The sequence below is a fragment of the Myxine glutinosa genome, chromosome 4, assembly GCF_964187855.1.
Source record: "Myxine glutinosa chromosome 4, kmMyxGlut1.1, whole genome shotgun sequence".
NCBI lineage: Eukaryota > Metazoa > Chordata > Myxini > Myxiniformes > Myxinidae > Myxine > Myxine glutinosa.
The window spans coordinates 198,098,829-198,126,074 of NC_136264.1; the positions used below are offsets into that span (position 1 = coordinate 198,098,829).

The 27,246-nt window shown below is 45.4% G+C and overlaps 1 protein-coding gene across 5 annotated transcripts; it reads left to right on the forward strand.

The window, feature by feature from the left end:
* Positions 1–1,992: 1,992 nt before the first annotated feature.
* KBTBD12 (kelch repeat and BTB domain containing 12) lies at positions 1,993–26,209 on the forward strand. Of its 5 annotated transcripts, none has more exons than XM_068114225.2 (9): positions 1,993–2,081; positions 14,919–15,452; positions 17,072–17,263; positions 17,696–17,848; positions 18,122–18,330; positions 18,654–18,924; positions 22,498–22,648; positions 23,597–23,794; positions 24,172–26,209. In XM_068114225.2, exons 2-9 carry the CDS (start codon positions 14,934–14,936, stop codon positions 24,339–24,341), a joined length of 1,863 nt encoding a protein of 620 aa, XP_067970326.1. In that variant the 5' UTR covers positions 1,993–2,081; positions 14,919–14,933; the 3' UTR covers positions 24,342–26,209. The 5 variants fall into 5 exon arrangements, with proteins under 5 accessions (XP_067970326.1, XP_078632986.1, XP_078632983.1 ...); XM_078776860.1 differs by having other exon boundaries at positions 17,072–17,230; XM_078776857.1 differs by having other exon boundaries at positions 1,998–2,046.
* Positions 26,210–27,246: the final 1,037 nt, after the last annotated feature.

Consider the following 27,246-nt stretch of genomic DNA (forward strand, 5'->3'; position numbering starts at 1 on the left):
AAGATAGCAACCCCACCTCCAGGACGAGGCTCAGGTCTATCATACCGGAGGAGGGAGTAACCTGGGAGAGATACCAAGGCATCAGAGACATCATGAAGGAGGAAAGTTTCTGTTAAGCAGATCACATCTGGTTTGTCAGAAGCAACCTGTATGGAGAGGTCAGTCAAGTTTGAGCGAAGGCCCCGGATGTTTGAGGTCCATACCGTTAATGAAGAGGAAGGGGGAGCATCGGGTCCAGAACAGGGGGGGGGAGGGGTAGGGTAAGATGTGGAAGAGGAGGAAGAGGTAGGGAGAGCTGTTGAAGGTGTGTCAGAGATTTCAGAGATTTCAGAATAGCTTGGAGAAAGGGAAGAATGGGGCAGACAAAAGGTTTGATGGAGATTGGGTGAGGCACAGTGAGGTGTTATTTGAGGAGGGGGAAGAGCGAGGCAGAAGGTTTGGGGAGATGAAGGTGAAAGTTGGAAGGGGGAAGAAGCAGGGAGGATGCTTTGAGGAGGAGGGGTGAGAGGGGAGTCTAGGAGGGGAGGAGCGAGGGAGAGTCTCGGAGGGGAGGGGTGTGGGGGGAGTTTAGGAGGGAGGGGAGGGAAGGGGCAAGGGGGGAGATTTGAAAGGGATGGGTGATGGGGAGGATTTGGAGGGGAGGGGTGAGATTGGATTTTGAAAAGTGTACGATTCATGGGAAACGAACATTTTTTGCAAAATGAGTTTGAGACCTTCGAGTCAAAAATACGTTTGAGGACACTGGAGGAGGGGTGGAGTTTCTGGATAGTTTAGGGAATGTAGAAAGGAGGAACTGTAAGAGATGGTATTATATATATTTTTTGGAATGAATAGATTTGGTGAGCAAGACGAAAGCATCCTTTTGTAGGAAAAGAAGAAAAGGGTGTTATAATATATGAGAGAAAATAGTTGTTCAGGGGAGAGATTATACATTTCTAACCGCGTGATCGCAAACGAAGAACGAACGAACAAAAAGAACAACAAATAAACGAATAAGACCTGGGAAGGAAATATTTTTTGGGGGTTTTTTTTTTTTTTTTTTGTGAGTACAGATATTAAACAAGGAGGTACGGGGTGAACGACTGGTACGAAACAGAGAACGAAAATAATTTCAGCGCATTCGACGAATCGCTGAGAGAAAAACAAAGCCACAAGGTCGGAGACGGTACGGTAGTCTAAGCCTACGAGTACTAGGCCGCAGAATACTCGATACCATTAATCGACGATTGTGTATACATGTACGAAAAATGAGCACCGAAAATTTTCCAAAAGATACGCTTTAGGTACACACACCGAAAGATAGATACAGTCTCGACAAAAACACGATTGTGATAGATCACTTAGCTTCGAGAGCGTGAGCGCATGGAGCAGCTTCGAAAAGACGTGACCTCGCCGTCCCCCAAAAGACGTGATCTCCAGAGGAAGCGGCAATAACTTTTGTAGACATGCAGCAGTTGTTTTCCACTAATACAGAACGCAACAACCCTTATATACCCGATTGTGAAGCCAATCGTCAAATGTACCTGTCCGTACATTTTGGCATGCCACCTGTGATATAATCCTGTTATTGACTTCTTGCTGTGACAGACAATCAGTGACATGGTTCTTTTCACAAAGAAATCACCGAAGTGTAAAATAAACTCACCAGATTGATATACTGAGTTCAGAAAGTAAACCTAAGTCAAGAAAAGAAAAATATTCCATATTAAACGCCAAGTCTGTATATATATATATATATATATATATATATATATATATATATATATATATATATATATATAATATATTATAAATATATATATTATATATATTTTATACACACACACACACACACACACACACACACACACACACACACACACACACACACACACACACACACACACGTTTCTAATTCCAGTAAAAGTGCTCGGTCCTGGTTGGATATTGTCCAGCCTTGCCTCTTGGTGTCATTGACCGTTATCTGAACCACCCTTGTCGTCCAATAATAGCAGTTCAGACTACATACAGTTCGCACTGCATAGACACAGATTTCAGGCCTTACAGGTGACATGACAACATTGCCTGTCCTCTACTTTGAGGTGTGTTTTCCAAATTATCTTCTGTGACATTGGAAGGTTCATTTCTTATAAAATGCCAAACTACAACTTCCAGCTCTTCGAAATGGAAGTTGTGTTGAGTCGACAAACGTCAAATGGCTGTGCTTGTAATCTTTTAAATCGACTGAGTTGATGTGTGAAAGCATGTATGTATGTATGTATGTATGTATGTGATAATAATGGACGACTTTAATGAGACGTCTCTAACATGACCTAAGTCCCTGTATAGTTTACTTAAGTTGTTAAGTTGGTTCTGTAGTTTCACTGAAGTTGACCTACGTCCCTGTATGGTATACTTAAGTTGTTGTTAAGTTGGTTCTGTAGTTTAACTTAAGTTGATCTTAGTCCCTGTATAGAATACTTAAATTGCTGTTAAGTTGTTTCTGTAGTTTAAATTAAGTTGATATTAGTCCCTGTATAGAATACTTAAGTTGTTGTTAAGTTGGTTCTGTAGTTTCACTTAAGTTGACCTACGTCCCTGTATGGTATACTTAAGTTGCTGTTAAGTTGGTTCTGTAATTTCACTTAAGCTGAACTAGAATGGTGCACTAGAATTCATTATTCTCGTGCAGAAACGTGTGTCCTTCCTGAAATAGTGTATATTTAGCTTGTACACAGCAAAATAACACATATTTCACAAGAAACCTTTGTCGTGCAAATGCTATCTTTGTTGCCCAATAGAAGCAGTTTGGACACAAAAGTGCACATTTTTGGTTGCAAATCACTATTCTAGCACAGAAACGTGTGAGCTTCCTCAAATAGTGTATATTTACCTTGTGCACAGTATTTGGTGTTCCTCCCCGAACCCCGGTTACGGTGCACCTCAGAGTCTCGAGAGGGAACGCGGCAGAAAGATTTGTTATTTTGCGTGTTCTAATAAACCATGGTAAAACCACACCAATGCAATTGTAGAACAAAACAAGTAACTGTATTAAGAACTCTCACATACACAATAATAACACTATTAAAGAAAGTACAATGAAAATGTCACTTGCATCAAACGAACAATACATGTGATAGTACTATCATTCCCCCAATGCTCTCAAGGCAATAAACTCACGATACGACAAATGCAAATGGAATGTAACATTCCCCAAAGTCCGTGCACTAATTCTCACCCTGGTTGAAGCCGTGCAGAACGACGAGAGCAGGCAGGCATCGGCACGGCGGCGGACGAGGAGGTACGAGGTGAGAGGTTGATTTGCGAATTGAGCCGATATGTAAACCAATGGCGCTCCACACGGTGAGGATGATATGGGAATCCCAATGACAAAACAAGATGCACCAAGCAGACAGCCTCTTCGAGGACAAAATAGTGTATCAGCCTGTAATGGAGGCGCTTGATTTCTCTCCAACAATAACTCACACTTGGTGATAAAAGCTCTTACATTTAGCTCTTACACAAGCCTCGATCTTGTATACCAAAAAAAATAAAAAAGCCTGAGACGCAGGTTTCATTGCAATTGCAATATAGGACGATATCGCGGGCAATCCCTCCCCCGGGAAACCTCAACTCATTCGCGACCAATATCAAAAAAGTCGGCTCGCAGCCCCGATGCGACTTTACGGCTGTATCTCTCTCATCGCCATCTCCTCCTCTCTCTTCTCTTCTCTTATAGTTCCTTTGCCGCGTTTTCCTTTTTCCTTCACAAACATTTATTTTTACCTTTAACTCAAGTCATCTCCATTTCACACAAATATCTTAACAACAATATTACCTGAAACTAAAAATATTCTACAAGTATATAATAACAACAAAGGCGGAAGTGACGGATCCGTATCACTCCCCGCCTTCAAGGAAGAAAGTTTGAACACGGTGAAAACTTTCTTTCCATACAAAAGTATCTTTAACAACCAAAAGTAATACTCACCCCCAACAACTACAAATCAAAACTTTGGCTGATCAAGTCCCTTGAGCAACAAAAATTCCAAACAACGCACAGGAATCCTTAAGGTTAATTCAATCTGGATGAACATCCTGCTGGAGATATTTCATCTTAACAGGGTTCATCCGTTAGGGGTGTTGTTTCACGGGAATGGCCTCCCCCACATCAATATCATGACATACCAGATCGGTACGACCAGGTACATCTGTGAACAAATGCGCAAACTCAGAAATTAGGGTGGATAATAATTGTCCTTGTTGTTCCCTCGGCAAATGACCTAATTTCTGGTCTAGGTTCCTTAACACTTCGGTGTTCATCAATCTGGGGCAAACCTGGTCATCAATGGTATCAAACTTCACACTGGCCTCAAACTCTGGTTTCTCTTGCACACCCACTACAGGTATGACAGGTGAGACAGGAGCCATTTTTTCCACAGGCTTCCTCTCATAATATTTCTTGAGTCGGTTCATGTGACACAGCTGCCGCTTTTTCCGTCGGTTGAGAGTTGTCACCACATAATCCGTTTCATTGACCCTCCTTTCGATGGCAAAGGGACCAAAATACCTAGCCTGTAGCAGCTTTTTTTTTTTTTTTTTTTTTTTTTGTATACAAGATCGAGGCTCGTGAAAGAGCAAACATTAATCACACAAAAAGACAAACCGACACACAAAACACAAAAAACAAGGGGAGCGGCAGACAAGATGGGGAGAGAGGGGGGAGGACACAAAAGAGAGGGGGAAGAAGGGGAAGGACACAAACACAACATTTGAGAGCAGGGACATCGGGAGGACTTGGGGGGAGGTGGGAGAGGATTAAAACATATGAACACTGCAAGGACTCTGGGGTGAATTACCGGGGGTAGAAAAGATCAAGGTTTTCGATGGGGGAAGATAAGAGATGGTGGTGAACAGCTGTTTTAAAGACCTGGAGGGAGGAGTGGGATTGAAGGGAGTGGGGGAGTTTGTTCCAGAGGCGGGAGAAAAGGGGAATGAAAGAGTGAAGGTGAGCAGAGAGCCTAGACTTTGGCAGTTTAACCATAAGAGGGTTGCAGGCAGATCTTGTGCGACCTGAAGGAATATTGGGGGGACAGAGCACAGAGAGAGCTGGGGGAGCAAGGCCGGAGAGGAGTCGGTAGAAGACAGAAAGACCACCAACCTGCCTGCGGTGAGTGAGTGAAAGGCCCTCGGCGTTGACTACATCGCAGGAGATTCCAATGATTCTGAAAAGCTGACCTGGAACTGGAAGCAACACTAGCACTCGGTCATCAGGAGTAAAATTTCTTATCTGAGAATTATTGTCATGTCTCACTTTCATTTTGTCCTGTGCTGCTTTCTAGTTTCCTCTCGCTACTTCACAGGCCTTAGCCAATCTGTGCCTAACAGCTATCACATACTCTGACACAGTTGACTGCGACTCCTCCTGTAGCCACTGTTCCTTCACCAGTTTCAAAGGTCCTCGAACTGCGTGTCCAAACATGAGTTCAAAAGGACTGAATTCCAATGACTCCTGAGCAGACTCCCTCGTAGCAAACAGCAATACGGGTATTCCCTCGTCCCAATCCTTGTCACATTCAAAGCAGTAAGTTCCGATCATAATTCTTTAATGTCTGGTAAAACCTTTCCAAGGCCCCTTGGCTCTGGGGATGGTAAGTACTTGACCTCACTTGCTTCACTAACTCACAGATGCACCACTCGCTGAAAAAGCTTCGACATGAAGTTGGAACCCTGATCAGACTGGATGACCTTAGGTAGGCCAACCAAGGTGAAAAATTGAATCAAGGCCTTCACAATAACTGTCGTAGTAATTTTCCTCAGAGGCACCGTTTCTGGGAACCTCGTGGAAGTGCAAATGATGGTCAGCAAATACTGATGTCCAGCCTTAGTTTAAGGTAAAGGACCTACACAGTCAATAATGACCCGGCTGAAAGGTTCTTCAAAAGCTGGAATCGGTTTTAAAGGCACTGAAGGGGTTTTCTGATTAGGTTTGCCCACCAGTTGACAAGAATGACAAGATTTACAGAATTCCGCCACATCACGTCGCAATCCTAGCCAGAAAAAATGTGCCAGAATTATTTCACGTCTTGTTCACTCCAAGGTGCCCGGCTAAAGATGTTGTCTCATGTGCCAAACTCAATATATCCTTCCAGTACAGTTGTGGCACCACAATTTGGAAATGGACTTTCCACTCGTCATTCGCTGGTACCTCCGGTGGTCTCCATTTTCTCATAAGTATTTTCCCTTTCATGAAGCAACCAACAGACACCTTCATAGCCTCTTCCTCTGTAATGGCTTTCCCAATCAGACTCCGGAGTTCAGAATCTCTGTGCTGCTCTTCAACAAGTCTCTTTCAGACAAGCACCGCTTTTGCAGCCTCGTTCCCAGATGTCTCCGACAGACACTCCATTTTATCGTTTGGTCCAGATGAAACCTTATCATCAGGTTCCTTGGTGTGACTCCCTTTACTACCGTGTCTCCCAGACCTTTCCTCCAATATCTCTATGGAACCCAAATCCACATCACCTTCCTTCTCATTCTCTTCAGAGCGCTTCCTACCCAAAGCACGAGTCACCGCAAATGATGGAAAGATTCCCAGAACCTCCGGCTCCAACTGTGCTGTGTCACCTTCCACACTGGGCTTCTCAACCAACACTGGACTACCCGAAACTCGACCACCGGCCAAATCATTTCCGATAATAAAATAAATTCCCTCCACAGGAGGAGTGGCTTGTTTCCTGACACCAAGTGAAAAGAAGTCTACGGTGGCCGGTCCTGACACCAACTCAGACTTTAAATGGATCACATGAAGAGGAGCTTTAACTAAGCCACCAACCCCCTGGAAGAGGACACTAACCCCAGTTGCAGTTTTTCCAGACAATGGCAAAATGCCCTCGAGCATCAAAGATTGATGTGCTCCCATGTCCCTCAATAGCCTAACAAGTCTCTGGTTAGTTAAGTCCTTATCCAGTGACACAAACCCCTCGGAAATGAAAGGTTTGTAACCCTCTTGGACAAGGTCATTCTCTGATGCAGTAAGTTTGGCACAGGGACCTTCACAATTCACTGCCCTCCAAGGACGATTTCTCGCACTGGCCAACACATTCGGAGTTTAACAAGCCTGACTCCGATCCTGATTTCTGTCTTCTACCGACTCCTCTCCGGCCTTGCTCCCCCTGCTCTGTCTGTGCTCTGTCCCCCAAATATTCCTACAGGATGCACAATATCTGCTAGCAACCCTCTTCTGGTGAAACTGGAAAAATCAAGACTCTCTGCTCACCTTCACTCTTTCATTCCTCTTTTCTCCCACCTCTGGAACAAACTCCCTCACTCTCTTCAATCCCACTCCTCCCTCCAGGTCTTTAAAACAGCTGTTCACCACCATCTCTTATCTTCCCCCATCCAAAACCTTAATCTTTTCTACCCCCGTTAAAATACCCAAAATTCACCTCTTTCAATCCCCAACTTCTTTTCTGAAATTCCTCGAAGTGTTCATTTGCTTTACTAGTACACCCACTGATTAAAGGAGTGGCAGGGAGGGTCATTCCTCTTTGGGGTATATATATTACAGTAGATCTATGGTCGGGTCTCAAGAACATTGGGTGTGTGTTCATTTACCAAGTTTGTTGTGGAGAGATCACCAAATGGTTTAAGCATTCGAGCAAGCACTCCATTCAAAACCGTTAAGAATGGCTGGCTTGGAAAGCGCTAGCTAGCTGCTTGGTAAAGGAGCACAACCCGAGCTTCTCCCTTTCAGTTTCGTATCAAACAGCAGGAGCGAGTTTCAAAAGTTCGTGATGAAAAATGCCACGGGGGCGGCAGAATGGGCCATGTTTTTAACCCAACATTTGTGGGTTATATAGAGTACAGAAGATCTTCGCTCAGTTCTGTAAGTAAACCTTACTTCACGGATGTCGGTATTCCTCCAAATTTCTTCATTTAGTGTTATAAAGAGCATTAGCGACTGTTAAAAATGCTAAGCATACGTGTTTGTGGTTTATAATATTTTTACTTCGTGGAGAAGCCGTTGCTCCCATGGAAACGCCATTATTACTATAAGCTATTTATACATGTTATAACTGCAGGAAAAACGCCTTGGGGAAGTGGGACATTATTAGTATTAATATTGTTTTGTAATAGCATTAACAATATGCGATTATCATTAATTTTGTTATTAAATTATATCTGTGAATTTAAGTTCTTTCCTTCACTGTATTGCTTATTTCTTAGATTTTCTCTTCTCCCCCTAACTTCCCCGAACATTGACCACTTGTCTAACGTTTTAAATATCTTCACGTCTCTTCTCGTCACGTCACGTCACGCCTCTTCAAAGCTGTCCATGCGCGCACGCTTTCGAAGTTAAGTAACCTTTCAAAATTGTGTTTTTGTCGAAACTGTATCTTTCTTTCGGTGTGTGTAACTATTGGTGCGTCTTTAATAGTATTCTTGGTGTTGATTTTTCATACCTGTGTACAGAATCGTCGGTTAGTTTGTGTCACGTATTCTGAGGCCTAGTGTAGTACAAGTAGGCTACCGTGTCTGACCTTGGCTTGAGGCTTTGTTTCTGTCTCAGCGGTTCTTCGATTGCGCTCGCAATTACTTCCGGTCTCAATTTTTCACGTTTCACGTTCGGTCTCTGTCTCTGTTTTCATCTGAACTCAAAAAAAAAATAAAAAAAAATAAATATTCCCTTCGCTGTTCTTATCCGTTGTTCGTTCTTATTTGTTCGTTCGTTCTTCGACCACGTTGTTCGTGATCACGTGTTCACGTCGTTAAAAAATGTTTCAACTGTCCCCTGAAGAACTGTATTCTGTCATATACTATAACACCTTTTTCTTCTTCTTCTATAAAAGGATGCTTTCGACTTGCTCACCAAATCGATTCATTCCAAAAAAAAATTCCATCTCTTACAGTTACAGTGCCTCTTTCATACATTCCCTAAACTCTCCAGAACTCCACCCATCCTTCAGCGTCCTCAAACGTATTTTTGACTCGAAGGTCTCAAGAAACTCATTTTGCAAGAAATGTTCGTTTCCCATTAATCGTACATTTTTCAAAATCCAATCTCACCCCTCCCCTCCAAAACTTCCCTATCACCCCTTCCCTCAAAAACTTCCCCATACCCCTCCCCTACAAAACTTGCCCATCACCCCTCCCCTCCAAATCCACCCCCTTGCCCCTCCCCTCCAAATCTTCCCCATCACCCATCCCTTTCAAATCTTCCCCCTTGCCCCTCCCCTCCAAATCTTCCCCATCACCCATCCCTTTCAGATCTCCCCCCTTGCCCCTTCCCTCCTAAACTCCCCCCACACCCATCCCCTCTGAGACTCTCCCTCACTCCTCCCCTCCTAGACTCCCCTCTCACCCCTCCTCCTCAAAGCATCCTCCCCGCTTCTTCCCCCTTCCAACTTTCACCTTCATCTTCCTCAACATTCTGCCTCACTCTTCCCCCTCCTCAAATAACACCTCACTGCGCCTCACCCAATCACCATCAAACTTTTTGTCCACCCCATTCTTCCCTTTCTTCAAGCTATTCTGAAATCTCTGACACACCTTCAACAGCTCTCCCTACCTCTTCCTCCTCTTCCACATCTTACCCTACCGCCCCCCCGCCCCCTGTTCTGTATCCGATGCTCCCCCTTCCTCTTCTTCAACAGAATGGACCTCAAACATCCGGGGCCTTCGCTCAAACTTGACTGATCTCTCCATACAGGTTGCTTCTGACAAACCAGACGTGATCTGCTTAACATAAACTTTCCTCCTTCATGATGTCTCTGATTCCTTGGTATCTCTCCCAGGTTACTCCCTCCTCCGGTATGATAGACCTGAGCCTCGTCCTGGAGGGGGGGGGGGGGGGGGGGGTTGCCATCTTTATAAAAAACTCTCTTCCTCACTCGCCCTGCACTGCCCTCTCTCCACCTCACCACCAGAAATACCTTTGGCTACGGCTTCCCCTTTGCTCCCACCTTTTGTTCATATGTGTGTTGTACCGTCCACCAAACAGTGATGACTCCATCTACATCCCGCTGTCTGATAATATGGACCAACTTCTATCTACCCATCCCAACTCTCTATTCCTCATATGTGGTGATTTCAATTGTCACCATGCCAGTTGGCTGGGTGTGGGTACCTCTCTCACCAGCCATGGCTCTTCAGCAAAGGACTTCTGTGACTCACTGGGACTGACACAATCTGTCAATTTCCCGACCCGGATCTCAGTCAACGGAGCATCTTCTCTTCTGGACTTGGTTATGACTAACTTCCCTGAAAATGTCTGCTGCTCTTCTTCTGCTCCAATCGGCTCATCTGATCATGTGCTTGTTAAAGTGGACATCTCTCTGACCATTGTCAGAGAGCCTCCTCAGCGTCGACGAGTCTGGCATTTCACTCAGGCCAACTGGCACTGTCTTCAAGCAGCCATCAATCATCTGGACTGGTCTCCCATCTCTACCGCCTCTGACATCAACTCATCCTGGGAATTCTTCCAAAGTAAATTGCTCTCTCTCATGCACAGATTTATCCCATCTCGTCTTCAGTTGTCATACCCTTCCTCCCGTCCATGGTACACGGAATCTTGTGGTGAGGCTATTGCCCAGAAACAACTTGCTTTCGTCTCCTGGAAAGCAAATCCAACGGAAGGAAATCTCATTTCCTTTCACAAAGCCCGAAACAAGTGTGTGTCCACCCTCAGGAGAGCCAGGAAACAATATCTCTCCGTTCTCAGGACAGAACTCTCTTATCTGTCTCCCTCTTCCAAATCCTGGTGGCGTCTAGTCAAATCTGTTTCTGGTGTTTGTTCCCCCTCCATCCCCTCCCTCACCTCAAACGGCCACACGGCTGACTCCACACATGAAAAAGCTGAATGCCTCAACTCTGTGTTTGCCTCTAAATCTTGTGTCCCAAACCTATCCCTCTCTGTACCCACCGTACCCAGTCGTACCCAGCTGCTCCTGGACTCTGTGTCCTTTCCTCCTGACAAGGTGGAAAAGTTTCTGTCAACCCTCGACTCTGATTCTGCAACTGGACCTGACGGCATCAGCCCACGGGTCGTAAAATCCTGTTCTTCCGCTCTTTCACTCCCTCTCCCTGTTCTCTTCACCCTCTCTTTTGCTCAAGGTCATCTGCCATCTGCTTGGAAATCTGCCAACATCACCGCTTTGCACAAAAAAGTTGCAAAAACAGATCCCAGCAACTACAGACCAATCAGCCTTCTCCCAATTATCAGCAAAGTCATGGAATCCATCATTGCTTCAGATATGAAATCTTTCTTCTTCTCCAATGGCTTGATCTCTGATCATCAATTTGGTTTCAGACCTGGTCACTCTACTCTGGACATGCTGCTTCTGCTTTCTCAACAATGGATGGAGGTCCTCAATGTCAAACAGGAAATTAGAGCTGTCTCCCTCGACATATCACGTGCCTTCGATACGGTCTGACACCCCGCTCTGCTCACCAAACTCTCCTCTTTTGGTATCCATGGAAATCTCCACGCATGGCTGGCGGACTTCCTCTCTAGTCGTAGTCAACGTGTGGCCCTGAATGGGTTTCTCTCATCTCCTCTTCCTGTTCAGGCTGGAGTTCCCCAAGGCAGTGTTCTGGGCCCTGTGCTTTTTCTGGTCTTCATCAATGATCTCTCTGACTCTCTTGAAAATCCTCTCTATCTCTTTGCTGATGACTCTACTCTCTGTCGCTCCATTCTTCATCCCTCAGATCGGCAGTCTGCAGCCTCCTCACTCTCTGCAGACCTGGACAAAATCAAAGACTGGGCAAACAAGTGGAACATGTCTTTCAATCCTGACAAATCTCACACTCTTACGATGTCTCTCTGAAAAGAACGACTGGACAACCCTCCCATCCACTTTCTGAATAATCCTCTCCAAGAAGTTCTGTCACTCAAGCTTTTGGGTCTCACTATCTGCCATGATCTTTCCTGGGAAAACCACATTTCAAATCTGGCCTCCAAAGCCAGTCGCCGACTGGGCATCCTCTGTCGTGCGAAGTCCTTCCTTGGCACACCTGAGCTCCTCACCACATACAAGGCTTTCATCCGCAGCTCAATGGAATACTGCTCTCCCCTCTGGGCTGGTGCTCCTGCCTCACACCTAGCTCGTCTTCACGCTGCTGAAACGAAAGCATTCAGAATCATTGGAATCTCCCGCGATGAAGCTAACTCCAAGGGCCTCTCACTCACTCACCGCAGGCAGGTTGGTGGTCTTTCCGTCTTCTACCGACTCCTCTCTGGCCTTGCCCCCCCGGCTCTCTCTGGGCTCTGTCCCACAAATATTCCTACAGGTCGCACAAAATCTGCCTGCAACCCTCTTATGGTTAAACTGCCAAAATCAAGACTCTCTGCTCACCTTCACTCCTTCATTCCTCTTTTCTCCCACCTCTGGAACAAACTCCCTCACTCTCTTCAATCCCACTCCACCCTCTAGGTCTTTAAAACAGCTGTTCACCACGTATCTTCCCCCATCCAAAACCTTGATCTTTTCTATCCGCGCTAATTTCACCCCAATTCCACTTTTTTGAAATACCAACTTCTGTCCTGGAAGTCCTTGGTGTCCTTGTGTTTTATACTTCCCCCACCCCCCCCCCCCTTCCCACGCCTCCTCCCGCCAATCCCTCTCCCTCCCACACATCTCCCTGCTCTTAAATGTTGTGTGCTCTCAAGTGTTTGTGTGCTTCCCCTTCTCTTGTCTTCCGCTCCCTCTTTTTATATATTTTGTTTGTCTGGTTGATTTGTTTGTGAAGTAAATGTCAGCTCTTTCACGAGCCTCGATTCAGTATACAAGAAACGAAGAAAAAAGAAAAAAAAGAAGAAAAAAAAAGCGTCTTTTGAAAAACGCCACGATAAATCTTCTTCTTTGGACAAACGCCACGATAAAGCTAACTTAATATTGCTATACACCTCAACACGCAATCCATTGACGGCAATGATGGGGAAAACCCGCTCGGGGGAGAAAACCCCTTTTGGGGAGGGGGGGGGGAGGCAAATGAATGTGCTACATCCTTCATTATGTAACCCTTGGTCATCTTGTCAAGTTTGGTTGAGATTGGATAAGTAAGGACGGAATGTATTTGGCATCAAAAATTCATCAGACAGACGGACAGACACAAATGGCGTATTTTAGTATGATACCGTGTACCCCTCCCTCCTCCCCCAGCCCTCTCCCTTCCACAGATCTACCGACGTCCCTGTTCTCTGCTGTTGTTGTGCTTGTGTGCTTCCCTCTCTCTCCCCCTCTTGTCTCCCGCTCCCTTCATTGTAGGTTTATGTGTCTGTGCACGTTTTCTTGTGCAATGTGTTAGGTCTTACACGAGCCTCGACTCTGTATACAAAAAAAATAAATATCCATATACCTGTGCCACCTTCAGTCGAACTTCAGACATGGACAGCCAGTTTGTGAAGGACTTGCAGAAAAAAACTTACCCAGTCTGAATGTTTTGTTACGGGGTCCTCCCCTATCCTCTGGTCTCGGTAAACCTCCGAACCCCGAGAGGGTCCCCGGCAGAAAGATATGTTATCCTTGGTTGAAATCAATCAAATCAATAATGAAACCACACCAAGGGTTATGAACAAACAATAATATATTATAAATCACACCGGAATCACGACATAAATAATAATAACAATTCGCCCTACAATCACTATTTTAAAGATGGTACCACCTTATCTTGTCCTTTAACCCAAACTTACAGTACTCCCCCAATGTCTCTGTACCCCTCCAAGGCGAGGTCGATTTGCTCCAGCGATCGTTGGATCAATGTCCGATCACAATCAATTGAGGCGTGGATGATCGAAGCAACCCACAGGTCACGTGGTCCAACACCTAGCACAATAGCGGTGGAATAGGAAACCTCCCAAAGACGCGCTCCGACGTACACGTTTGCGGTTCAATCAGCGAGTCTCCGTATAATCCTCAAAAGCCACTTTCTTGCACAGCCGTCCCCGGAAACCCACCGGGGAATAATGCCCGGCCGACGCGACAAAAACCTGTTCACTGCAGGTTGCACGCGTGGCGAAAATGGCGGACGGTTTTCACTCGAACCGGGGCTTTGAGGCAAGGATACTCCGGAACCTCAATGGGGATACCCGACTACGCAGGCTCCACAGCACTCCGGCGATATCTCCTATCGCACGAACTTCCTTTCAAGGACGCAAGGTTCACTCGCACTGTACGCTCGACCGCTTGGTCCGGAGCTTCAACCAAAAACGTCCTTTCACGATCTCCTCCCGCCTCTTCTTCTTCGCACCCTTTCCTTCCGGGTCACGATCCGATTTCCGGCCACATTTTACCAGGAGCGTTTTAAATCTATTAACCACAATAACCCTTTCCCTTAAGCCACAGTAAGCATCATATCTAGAACCAACAATGATAACAATAACAACCATAATTAGGGCCGAATCCGTAACAGTTTCTACATCCAGTCAATGGCGAATCTGCATATGTCGAATCCGTGAATGTCACGGTTAGAAAGTAGAAACCCTTTCCTCATTCATATTTAAACTCAACATCTCTATTTTCATTCCAAACAGCATCAATCCAATAATACATTAATACTATAACAAAATACTATGTTAAATCACAATTGTATTGAGATATTATTAAACCAGCCTATTGTCGTCATCTATTCATTTCCGGATTCGGGAGCAGGTCCATGTGGATTTAATTTCAAAATCACAATTTTATTGAGGACTTATGAAAGCTCCTACCTACCTACCTTACAACATCCGCTGGGACCCCAAAACTGGATACCCAACTCACAAGTGCTGCTTAACCTCATTGACGTTTACCTAGGTCTAACAGAAACGACTTCACTGAGGAGCAATTTGTGCTCCAGCAATGGACAATCAGGAAATGAAGGCTGCAGGAGAAAGACTTCAAACATTGCACTTGATTGCTCTGTGACGAACCATTTGACGGTGTGCCCGTGTACAGGTAGCCTGATGAAGAATGACCTCCTCGGTGGGAATAGCATTCCCGAAAGGCTGCAGCCATGCGGACTGGCTACTGAAACATCTATGCAGCATGCGGGATGCCTCGGAGCTCACAGACGTCACGCTGCTCGCTGGAGAATCTTCCTTCAACTGCCACAAGCCTGTTCTCGCCGCCTTCAGCCCATACTTCCGTGCTATGTTCACGTGTGGTCTCTCTGAAAGCCACAGCAACACGGTTTCTCTGCCTGATGTTCCAGCTGAGAGTTTGAGCCTACTCTTGCACTACATGTACTCCGGATACCTGGACATTTCTGCCTGCACCGTGCAAGATGTCGCCACAGCCGCCTTCCTCTTCCAGATGGATGGGGCTTTTGAGGTGTGTATGCAGTTCGTCGTGGACAACATGGACGCCTCCAACTGCGTCGGCATTCTACACTTTGCAAGGCATATCGGGGCAGAAGACCTCGAGGACAAAGCTCGGATATTCCTCCATAGACACTTCGTTGAGGCTTGTCGGCATGATGAAATCATGGAGGTAATAATCTGAAGGCCTTGCTTAACTATGGTAAATATAGACCTACCACTACCAGTAATACTGCTTTTATACCTCATTGCTGCTATGCTTGGGGGATGACACTTGGTATTCACAATTGGTAACTCTTCCAGCGGATATTCCTCCATAGAGACTTCATGGAGGCTTGTCGGCATGATGAAATCATGGAGGTAATAATCTAAAGGCCTTGCTTAACTATGGTAAATATAGACCTACCACTACCAGTAATACTGCTTTTATACCTCATTGCTGCTGTGCTTGGGGGATGACACTTGGTATTCACAATTGGTAAGTCTTCCAGCGGATATTCCTCCATAGACACTTCATGGAGGCTTGTCGGCATGATGAAATCATGGAGGTAGTAATCTGAAGGCCTTGCTTAACTATGGTAAATATAGACCTACCACTACCAGTAATACTGCTTTTATACCTCATTGCTGCTATGCTTAGGCAATGACACTTGGTATTCACAATTGGTAACTCTTCTAGTGGATATTCCTCCATAGAGACTTCATGGAGGCTTGTCGGCATGATGAAATCATGGAAGTAATAATCTGAAGGCCTTGCTTAACTATGGTAAATATAGACCTACCACTACCAGTAATACTGCTTTTATACCTCATTGCTGCTATGCTTAGGCAATGACACTTGGTATTCACAATTGGTAACTCTTCTAGTGGATATTCCTCCATAGAGACTTCATGGAGGCTTGTCGGCATGATGAAATCATGGAGGTAATAATCTGAAGGCCTTGCTTAACTATGGTGAATATAGACTTACAACTACCAGTAATACTGCTTTTATACCTCATTGCTGCTATGCTTAGGGGATGACACTTGGCATTCACAATTGGTAAGTCTTCCAGCGGATATTCCTCCATAGAGACTTCATGGAGGCTTGTCGGCATGATGAAATCATGGAGGTAATAATCTAAAGGCCTTGCTTAACTATGGTAAATATAGACCTACCACTACCAGTAATACTGCTTTTATACCTCATTGCTGCTGTGCTTGGGGGATGACACTTGGTATTCACAATTGGTAAGTCTTCCAGCGGATATTCCTCCATAGACACTTCATGGAGGCTTGTCGGCATGATGAAATCATGGAGGTAGTAATCTGAAGGCCTTGCTTAACTATGGTAAATATAGACCTACCACTACCAGTAATACTGCGTTTATACCTCATTGCTGCTATGCTTAGGCAATGACACTTGGTATTCACAATTGGTAACTCTTCTAGTGGATATTCCTCCATAGAGACTTCATGGAGGTTTGTCGGCATGATGAAATCATGGAGGTAATAATCTGAAGGCCTTGCTTAACTATGGTGAATATAGACTTACAACTACCAGTAATACTGCTTTTATACCTCATTGCTGCTATGCTTAGGGGATGACACTTGGCATTCACAATTGGTAAGTCTTCCAGCTATGGTACAACATGCTGTAAATTTATGATGGCGGAGCGTGATGCCTGATAGCCAATTGTGGAAGAAAGATCGAAATTGAACATACCATGTGTTGCTTACCTATCAAGAGAGCACTTATAACTTTGCTCGACTGTTCGCCTAGTAGGAGAATAACCAGGTACGTGCTGCTAGGTAACAGCTGCGCAGTTGGAAAAGCTTATAAGCTGCGATGACTTAGATGTACATCGAGAGGAACCGGTGCTGGACGTCGTACTGCGCTGGGCTGCGAGAGATCACTGCAGCCGTTTACCGCATCTCCCCGGCCTACTGCGTCACGTCCGTCTTCCTCTAGTGAGTCCGGCATTCCTGAGGGAGAGCCTTAAGGTGAGTGTTCTATGTTTAAACAAACACGTATAAGCTTTTTTGATTTACCCTCAAGTTTTGTTTGCTACATTTGCTGACATTTTTATGTCTAAGGCTGACCAGACGGGTAAAGCACTTCTGGATGTTTCTTTTTGAACATTCATGTGGACTATGGGGTTAGTTTGATTTTGTGGCATGTTCACCTACCTTTGAGCTGTTTCTGCGTTCAATTCCTGTTGAATTTGGATCTTAACATACTGCCATCTATTCCAATACAGGTAAGGAGAGCTGCATAATGGAGAATAGCATCCTAAGAGGCCGACACCGTCAAGAAAACCAAATCCTGACCACTGTGCCAATTTAGGACTCCTCCTGGTGTATAACTGCATCTTTATGTATGGTGAGCCACCATTGGAGATCAGGTCCCATATGCATGCATGTGTGTATGTACAGAGAAGCACAGCGTTGCTGTGTGATGCTGAGAGCAGTAGTATGGTGGAGGAGGTGCTGGTTTCTGTAGAGAAGTCTCATGGAGAGAGAGGTCCACTGCTGCGTTACGGCATGGAGCACACGGAGGTCATATTGTGTGTTGGAAATGACCCCAGTGTAAGCTTTTACTTATTGCATTTTCATTTAACACCGACACAAAAGGTTATGTCTGAGGCTCTAGTTAAAAAAAGGAAGTTGAATGAATAAGCAGACTCAAATTCACCAAGCATTCTTCATCTGCATTAATTGGGTCAGATTTTGAACTTTCATGTCCTTCATATCAGGTCAGAACTTTCATGGCTGTACCTGTATACATCCCAGAATTGACACAAGTGTGATAAGAGCATTTGCAGGTATGGTTTGGGCTGACACGTCCCTTCTTCCAATCAGGGGATCCGAACGCGGTCAGGAAGTTTCACTGAAGCGAGTTTCTGTCTCGTACCCTCAAGTGGGAAAATCTGTTACATCCAATCTCCTCGATTTGGACGTGTTCTCACGAGCATATCCACTGGCATCGTGTGCACAGACGGCAACATCGTGCTGGCCGGACAGCGCCAAAGGAGGCACGAAGATCCTGAGCAGAACATTCATCTCGTGCGGTGAGGCTTCCATGGATGAGCATCACTTTCCTGTGATTGTGCTGTGCCAAATACATGGCCAGAGACAGAAATTAGTGGTTTCTAAAAGAAGCTTTTAAGACTGTATGGTGTCCTTTATCCAATGTTATTCCAACGGGAACAAACTTGCAAAAGCCACTCTGAGGAATTTGCTGCATGAAGGCTCCAAGATGAGATGCAATCATCCATTTCATGGAAAAAAAAAACTTTGGAGTAAATCCTGCATCACATTAAGGTTTAAAATGTTTGTAGATGAGCTAAAAGATCACTCCTAACAGATTGGCGTTCTATCGCCGAACTTCCAGGTACCAACCGAAGGCCGGCCAGGCATGGGAGCACTTCTGCACAGCTCCGTACAGAGAGTTGTATGCGCTTGCCCAACTTGCTGGCTCCCTCTACTTGCTTGGTGGTCAGGCCAAGGAAAAGCATCGTTTTGCCATCTCGGCCTCCGTGGATCGCTGGATGCCCGAGGCTGCCACCTGGCGACCGGCTATGCCACTCCCTGTGCCCTTGGCATGCCATGCTGCAGTGCGTGTGCGGGACCGTCTATTTGTAATGGGAGGATGGAAACCACAGGTGATTTTTCATGTTTAAAAACACTCAGATACCTGTGATAGAGTACCAGTTAGCGATGAGATTTTTTTTTTTTGCATTGTACATCGATTTTCAACCAGGCAGGACCAGGTTTGTTTTCACTCAAGTGCTTCTGCACTGGCTTTGGGGTGATGCATCATCATTACACCAAAGCTGGGCCATAATTACCTCCACCACCAAAGGTGAACAGAGGTTGTGTTTTCACCCCTGTTTGTCTGTCTGTGAGCATGATATCTCGGGTTGGTGTGTGTGTCAAGGACGAATTGATTAAACGTTGGTGAAGATCTCGATAAAATAATTTTTGAAGTGATTCTTCGCCATTGGGAGATAGGACCAAAACGATATACAGTGGCCTGCAAAAGTATTCACCACCTACCAAAAATGCCAAATTTAGATGAATTAGGAATTATGTAGAATTTTTTTTGCAAATGAACTTTTTTATTCACAACTGAAGAGATTAAACTAAACACTTTTATAGTTGAAGGAGGTTACATGAGGAATACCAACAAAAAACATACATGAACAAATCAAAATTCACTGGTTGCAAAAGTATTCAGCCCCACAATTAGGTGCGTACTATATTTGGTGTATCACCTTTTACAACAATGACTGCGATGAGTCTTTTCCGGTTGGTCTCAACCAGCTCTGTAAACAATGAGATGGTGAAATCTTTGTGCATTATTCATATGATAATTGCTCTGGTTCTGCCAAGGTTGATGGGGATCGTCGATGGACCGCAATCTTCAAGTCTCGCCATAAATGTTCAATTGGGTTAAAGTCAGGACTTTGATTGAGCCACTCAAGAACATTTATTTTCTTCTTATTCAGCCACTCCAGTGTGGCCTTAGCTTTATGCTTCGGATCATTGTCCTGCTGAAATGTGAATCTTCTACCCAGTTTCAGATTCATCGCTGACTCAAGCAGGTTTTCATCAACGATTTTTGTATTTTGCATCTTCCATTGTCCCTTCTATCCTGACAAGCTTGCCAGTCCCTACTGATGAAAAGCAGCCCCATAACATGATGCTGCCTCCACCATGCTTGACAGTAGGGATCGTGTTGACTGGGTGATATGCAATGTTGGGCTTACACCAGATATAACACTTTTAATTCAGACAAAAAGTTCAATTTTTGTTTCGTTTGACCACAAAACCTTTCTCCACATACCTGCTGTATCATCAAGATGCTTTTTCACAAACTCTATACGAGCTTTCAGATGCATATTTTTCAGTAATGTCTTCTTTCTTGCCACCTATCTATAGAGGCCAGCTTTGTGATGGGAACAGGATATTGTTGATTGATGAACACTGACCCCCATCTCAGATATAGAGCCTTGTAGATCTTTCAATGTCATTGTTGGATTTACAGTGACATCCCGCACCAGTTTCCTGCTTGCCCGGCTGCTGAGTTTGGATGGTCGACCTGATCTGGGTAGAGGCTGGTGGTATGAAACGTCTTCCACTTCATAATGATGAATTTCACCGTACTCAAGGGGATAATGAGTGACTTTGAAATCTTCTTATAACCCTCTCCTGAATGGTGCTTCTCCACCACTTTATGGCTGACTTCTTTGGAAAGCTTCTTGGTCTTCATGCTTGCCTTGTTGGTTGATTATACATACAGGTGAAACCTATTACACTTATTTTGTCACCTTTCAAACAAATAATTTGCTCCTGAAGTCATTTAGGGTTAATTAGACAAAGGGATTGAATACCTATGCAACTAAGAATCATCTGCTTTTCTCTATTAATCTAACTTATTCACATTGTATCTGCAATTTCTAGTTTTATAACCCTAGAGTATTCTTCAAATGTCACATAAAGGTTCAGTCGTTTGTGAAGCCTCAATATTGTCGCGTGACTCCCCTTGGTTAATACCGGGGAATCACGGATAGCAAATCGAGCGTTAATTCGAGCCGTTCGGTTCAATAGCGGATTTTATATCTACTCGCTGGAGGAAGAAAGAAGAAGCTGGAAGCTTTTACATGACGCGATCTCGCTGATGTCTTCACCCTGCGAAAAGTAAACGGGAACGGGTTAAAATGTACAGAGAAAAATAATACAAGGATTTATTTTACGGAAACCGATAACAATGAAACGTGCCGGTTAAATAAATGTCCTAAAATGGAGCGCTCCCACACCAGACTTATAACACACGAGGGGAGAATTTAAATGAAAATAAACATTGTGTGTGTGCGCGCTTAGCTCAACCACTCGGGGTCTCGTTGGCTCGTCCGGTCCATTGGTGGAAACCGCCCGGTCGTTGGCGGGAAGTAGGCCTCGGTCCACCTCGTTCGTGCGCTGCCAGGCCTCCGTTCCATCGTGTGCTCGCGGCACGTCCGCGCCCCCTCCAGGCAGGTCGCGTGAGTGAGCGAACGAGCCGCAGCTCCCCTTGTTCCGACCACAGGTCACGTCCCGCACACCCTCGCTCGCCAATGTCCGGAACCAAAAGGAGAGAGTCGATGGCAGAGGGATGCGCGAGGGCCAAGCGAGAGAGAAGGCAAGAGAGTCCAAGGCAAGGAGAAGAACGACGTCCGGGAGCGAAGGGATCCACAAAACGAGAGGGGCAAAATGCCGGCCAGCCGTGGTTTTTAAGTCCTGTCTCCTGACGTCATCGGTCCTCCCTTCCAATCAGTTCGTCGCCTCTCGATCTCTAGAATGTTCTTCCCACGTCAGTCCTTCACCATGAGCTGAGCGCTTCGCACTCTCCTCCTCATGCCATCGGTTGGTGGCCAATCAGTCCGTCACTTTCTTCTACCAAACAGCGGGTCGCTCCTTGCTCCACCCCTGGCCAATCACAAGTCCTTCCTTACTCTGACCTTTCATTGGTCAACTCCCGCCCAATAGCGAGTCCTTCTGGACGTGGCTCCCGGCCCAAACAATGTTTTATTGCCATGTTGGCACAATGCGTGGGCGCTTCCTGCCTGCACTTCTGGTGAGTTTTATTGTGGGGAGGGGGGGGGGGGGTATTAGTGTATGTAGGGTGCTGATGGGCCTACCTAAACAAAATTACATGTGGGGTTCCCCGTCACGATAATCGAAGCACACGACCTATACAGATCTACCTGACTCTATATATCACTCTACCCCAAAATTCATAACAATATATTAGGTTTTATTGGAAAGCATCATGAAATAAGCTCAGGTAGCAACAAAAGGTGAAAACTCTGGAAGGGGGTGAATACTTTTGCAGGCCACTGTGTAGCAGATCTGAAAGAGTTATGGATGCATTCGGACAAAACTTGGTGGATGAGTTGGTTAGGTGACAATAACAAGGCGATTTGATTTAGGTTCAGGTCCGGATGCAGATACGGCCTATCAGTGGGATAGAAAACATAAACTGTTCAGCCTTGTTGAAGTATGCGCTCCACCGAGTGCTGTTCAAGTTAAATGGTGTATTTCATGTATATCAGATGTGTACAATTAACCTCTATGACTCGTAATCTAATTCATTTTCGGTTCTCTCCTTTGTAAGAACATGTGAAGCAATGCTGTACTAGGCAGTAATCTAGTTACTTTTTGATATGGCTTCTGAATTCTTCCATCATTCCGTTCAGCTAGAGAGACCAGATGAAGAACCAGAAGTCCTCCACAATAAACTCTTCTGCTACGATCCCGAAAGCAACGAGTGGAGCACAAGGGCTTCGATGAATTTCTCTCGCCATCGCTTTGGAACCGCCATTCTGTTTGATGAGATTTACATTATCGGTAAGAGTTTAACAACTCAACTCTCGTCAACGGAGTGACAGTTTGACTTCCATTGAAAAGCACCTCAGCACCTAACCTGAGCCTTGACATGCATAAAGAAGAAATAAGGACAAGAAGGTGGCTGGTATCAGGTCAAGTATAACCTCACAGGGTGATATTAGTTCATAAGCAATAGTCCTTGTGCATAACCAGGACTTCACACAACAACTACATTTCATTAACACATGGATGTGCGCTTGCTGTTTAAGTAACATTCTTACCATGCCAGCTTGGAAGTCAAATCAATGACCAGCTTGATAGGAGGGCCTAGACCGAGAGTTCCGCACACCCGCTCTCAGCTGTCTAGCCTGGGTTTGAATCCCGACCCAGCTATAAACTGTGATCCTGTTGTTTCACATTAATGTGTGTGCCATCCCTCGGGTGCACGTTCAACTGGGCGTCCTGTCTGCCGGCCACAGTTGGACGATAAATATCCCATGGTGTCCTTCACAAAGAGTAGGCGAGCTATTGCCGGCACCATGAAAAAATTCGAACCTCCATCCCTCATCAATAGAGGGCACTGCATCAGCAGCACAGCCACACCCTAGCCTTGTGCTGCATGAAGGAGAAGTACAATTGCCTATATGAAATAAGCAGGAGAAACTTGCCATTTTGCATCCAGATGCATCTCGCTGCCTATTTCAGACAGTCGTCCCAACAGCTGTAAAGAAGCAGTTGATTCGCCAGATATGACTTCTTCACATTAGCTGTTACAACTCATGTTGTGCTACCACTTTACATGGTTTTCTATTATTCCACAACTTGCAATGATCTATATAATCATCAACATGGATCTTCCAGAACATCTGTACCAGCTTTGTTCAATGTGAGATGGGCATAAGTTACTTTGTGTTCCAGAAGATGCATTTTGGTTTCTGTTGACATTCCTAACTCGTCTTTAAATCCCAGGTGGCATTGGCTGCGAGGGTGAAGATTATGGACAGCCACGACGATGCCTGGATTCTGTAGAGATATACAACACTGAAGGGGATTATTGGCGCTTTGGACCAGCTCTACCACATCCGCTGCTTTCTCTTCGACCCCATGGAACCAACGCAGTGTCTGCTCATGGCAAGATCTACGTCTGTGGAGGTTTTACCTCACCTGGTACATAAATAGCATACTCTACTAATCTAGTTTGCATATTTTCACCTACGGATGGAAGGAAATCCATGTTTTTCTACTTCCCATTTTTTTTAGTATTTAAAGTGTGCATGCACATCAATTATTGCAATTTCATGACCTGAAAAGCAACATTAGAGATCTAATTTCCTAGTGCAACCTTGTATAGTCCAATCATAGATCCGAGTCGATTTGTTTATGCATCGATCTTGGTCTTAGCATCAGATCATAGTTTGGACCTTGGAATCAAGTGTATCCACGTTCCCACAGTTCTGTTGTTCTAATCAGTCAATTATTTCAAACCATAGCAATGACAAGCTGAAAGACGGTGTCTACTTGTGTCACTTAATGTCACTCCCCAGACCGTCACCAGGTGATCCAGAAGGATGTTCTCGAGTTTGACCCATGGGATGGAGTGTGGACATACATAGCACAAGGAATGCCCATGCACGATGATTATGACATTTGCTTGGTGGCCCACCTGAACCCCCGAGACCTCCTCCCACCACCTTCTGACCTTGTACCAGGCTGAGGTCTCTCAAAGATAGGAAAGTGGGAATTGGCTCAAAATTGATCAATAATTATTGATCAATAATCTACACTATTGTACAGAAAAGCTTCTTGTTTCGATGCTAACAGATGTACTCACTCATTCTCCACCATCACTCACAAGCCATGATGTATGGTCACGGTCACACAAGGCAACAGTTAGGATTTTTACCTCAATGTAACTGCACTCAAAGCACTCAAACCTAGATCTTTTCTTGTTCCTCAGATACTTTTCACCTTTCTTTTCTTGAAAATGCTTCAGCCCCACAACCTTACAAATAAAAAACTGTGATACAAATAATGGTCATATGATAACATCGATGAAATTGACAATGAGCTCGATGAAAATTACAGCTTTAAAAAATTTTTTAACTGATAAAAATTCCTCTTTGGTACAGCACACATGCATAACAAATGTACATTTACAGATATGCCAAAAAGACTTTATAAAATGGTGGGGTTGCATTGATGGGGCCCAAGCGGAAAATCAAGTGTGTCAAGTGCAAGAGTGAAATGGTGGAAATACAGTATCTATGGGAACTAGAACGGCACTCGCTAGAGCGCATACCTCGACGAGGATGAACAGTTTATGTTTTGTATCGCACGGATAGGCCGGATCTGGATTCGGACCTTAACCAAAATCTCATCAGCATGTTCTTGTCAACTACCCAACTCATCCCTCAAGTTTCATCCAAATCCGTCAAAAACGTTGATATTGTAATATCTATATATATATATATTGTTGCGGATATGAGGATTGTGTTTTTTTTATTGTGTTGTATTGTATAGTAAATTGTTGTAAATATCACCCTCTGTAAAATGTAATGATTCCTTGTAAATACCTCCGTAGTGTAAAGGTCAAAGGGCGTCCCATAATTAGTCCATAAAGCATACACGTCAGCCAATCATAGATTTCCCCCTGGTTGATAGTTATATCTTTATTATGTGTATTAGGGTAAGGCCTTGTCTCCCATTAAGATGACACTCCATTGCACCAAGTGAAATAGATAGATTCCCTTCATTCTTCATTCCCATTCCCAAAACCTCCATTTCCCCTTTCGTCATTGCCAAGCCTCGATTGCCAATTACATCCCCTCCAAAACCACCATTGAACATGTGCTCGGGTCGGGGAAGAGGGGCGTGCCCGCCCGTCGTCATCAAGGGCGGAGCCAGAGGGTCGCGCGACCAACCAGGGCCGAGGTGAGCACACCGATGGGCGTGTCCTGAAGGCCGGCGGCTTGATCGCCGGAGGCGCTATAAAGGCGCGCACGCAAGAAGCAAGGTAGTGGTCGGTGGTGAGGAGTGATTGGACCAAGAGAGAGAAAAAGAGTGGTTGGACCAAGAAAGAGGAGATCCAGAAAGAACATCCAAAGAGAGGACATCCCGGAAAGCACAAAGCCTGCTATTCGTCGCCTTGCTCGCCAAAGTTGGACTGAGCAGTAGTTAACAGCAAGAAGCCTGTTGTAAGTCCTGGCAAAGCGCGCGACGTCCACCGCAGCAGCAGCAGACAACAGCAGCAGCAGCGGCGGCCACAGCAGCAACAACAGCCGCTTGGGGCCTGGGCGGCGGTTTTGAGCAGGGCCGCGAAGGAACGGCAGCTGCTAAACGCGCCGATCGTGCGGCAGGACCCCTTGGACCTTCCTCTCCCTCCAGCCATCCACCTCCTGTCCTTCCATCCTTTTGCGTACGTGAGTTTGTTCTGTGTGTCTTGTCCCTGGGGATTTAATTAAGCTTGTATAAGGAATTTGCACTGTGTCTCTAATTCTTCTGTATATTATTTTATTATCTTTCCTTCTTCCTTGGTTATTTTGAGCCTGTATATAGTAGGAATAAATTTAGTTGTATTTTCAACCTTTTTTTCGTCTTCTTCTTCTTCTTCACATCCGTGTCGCTTTTGTCTTTTCCATATTGAATATCTGTGGCGCGATCCGGCCAGCGTTCGGGAATCGGGTTAGTCGGGGTAACTGTTAGGCCGCGGTGCCATCCGCTCGGCAAACCAACATCCTTATCCGCGGGCCGTAACAATATATATATATATATATATATATATATATATATATATATATTGTTACGGATCGCGGATTAGATGTTATTTACCGAGCGGTGGTATTGCCGCGACCTAACAGTTCCCCCGATTATTCCCCAACTCACCCGATTCCACCCGACGTTGACCAAATCGCGCTATGCTAAATCAATGATTGGAAAGGACACAACGACTGGGATAGATGAAACGACGCAAGGGGTACAGTTCTCAAGACCTCCGGAGGAGGATATAATTAGTGGTGGAGAGAAGGGGTAGATTACAAGGTAATGAGGTAAAGACACAGAAGAGATAGGCACTTAGACACAATCTTATCTATCCCAGACAGACCACAGACAAACGGAACAAGACTGACTTACACAGGGATTGATGGCAGGGAAGGACAGGCAGTCGATAGCACAAGGTGCACCTTGGCTCAGGGACAGGATAAAGCACGGTCCAGTCCAGAGATGCGGGGAGGTGTCACAGCGCTCGGAGGTGGCGTCCTTCTCTTTCCAAGCTCAGCGCGCATCTGACGTCACCTCCCTCTTCCTGCGCATGCTCAGCGGGGAGTCACACGCCCTCGGCTCGTTGGCTCCGTCCCAGATGGGACCAGTCCGCCGCTTCTATTGGGTGCGGGGGTTACCGGGCTCCGCCCTTGACGAGGAGCTGACAGCGAGCCCCTACTTGGTAACCCCGTCGAGCACATGTGCGATGGCGGCTCGTTGGAAAGGCATGGTGCCCTCCCAACACCCCCTACCAACCAAGCCGGAGTGAGGACGCGCACTCCCCGCGCCGCCGCCGTTGTTGTTGTTGTTGTTGTTGTTGTTGTTGTTGAACCGTGAGGAAGAGCTGCGGGGAGGTATTG

What these genes read in the sequence shown, in the direction of transcription:
- KBTBD12 (XM_068114225.2), top strand. Translation starts at nt 14,934, where the DNA reads ATGACCTCCTCGGTGGGAATAGCATTCCCGAAAGGCTGCAGCCATGCG. An exon ending in GTGTTGGAAATGACCCCAGT is followed by an intron (nt 17,849 to 18,121) that starts GTAAGCTTTTAC and finishes TCTTCCAATCAG; the next exon opens with GGGATCCGAACGCGGTCAGG. An exon ending in TGATGAGATTTACATTATCG is followed by an intron (nt 22,649 to 23,596) that starts GTAAGAGTTTAA and finishes TTTAAATCCCAG; the next exon opens with GTGGCATTGGCTGCGAGGGT.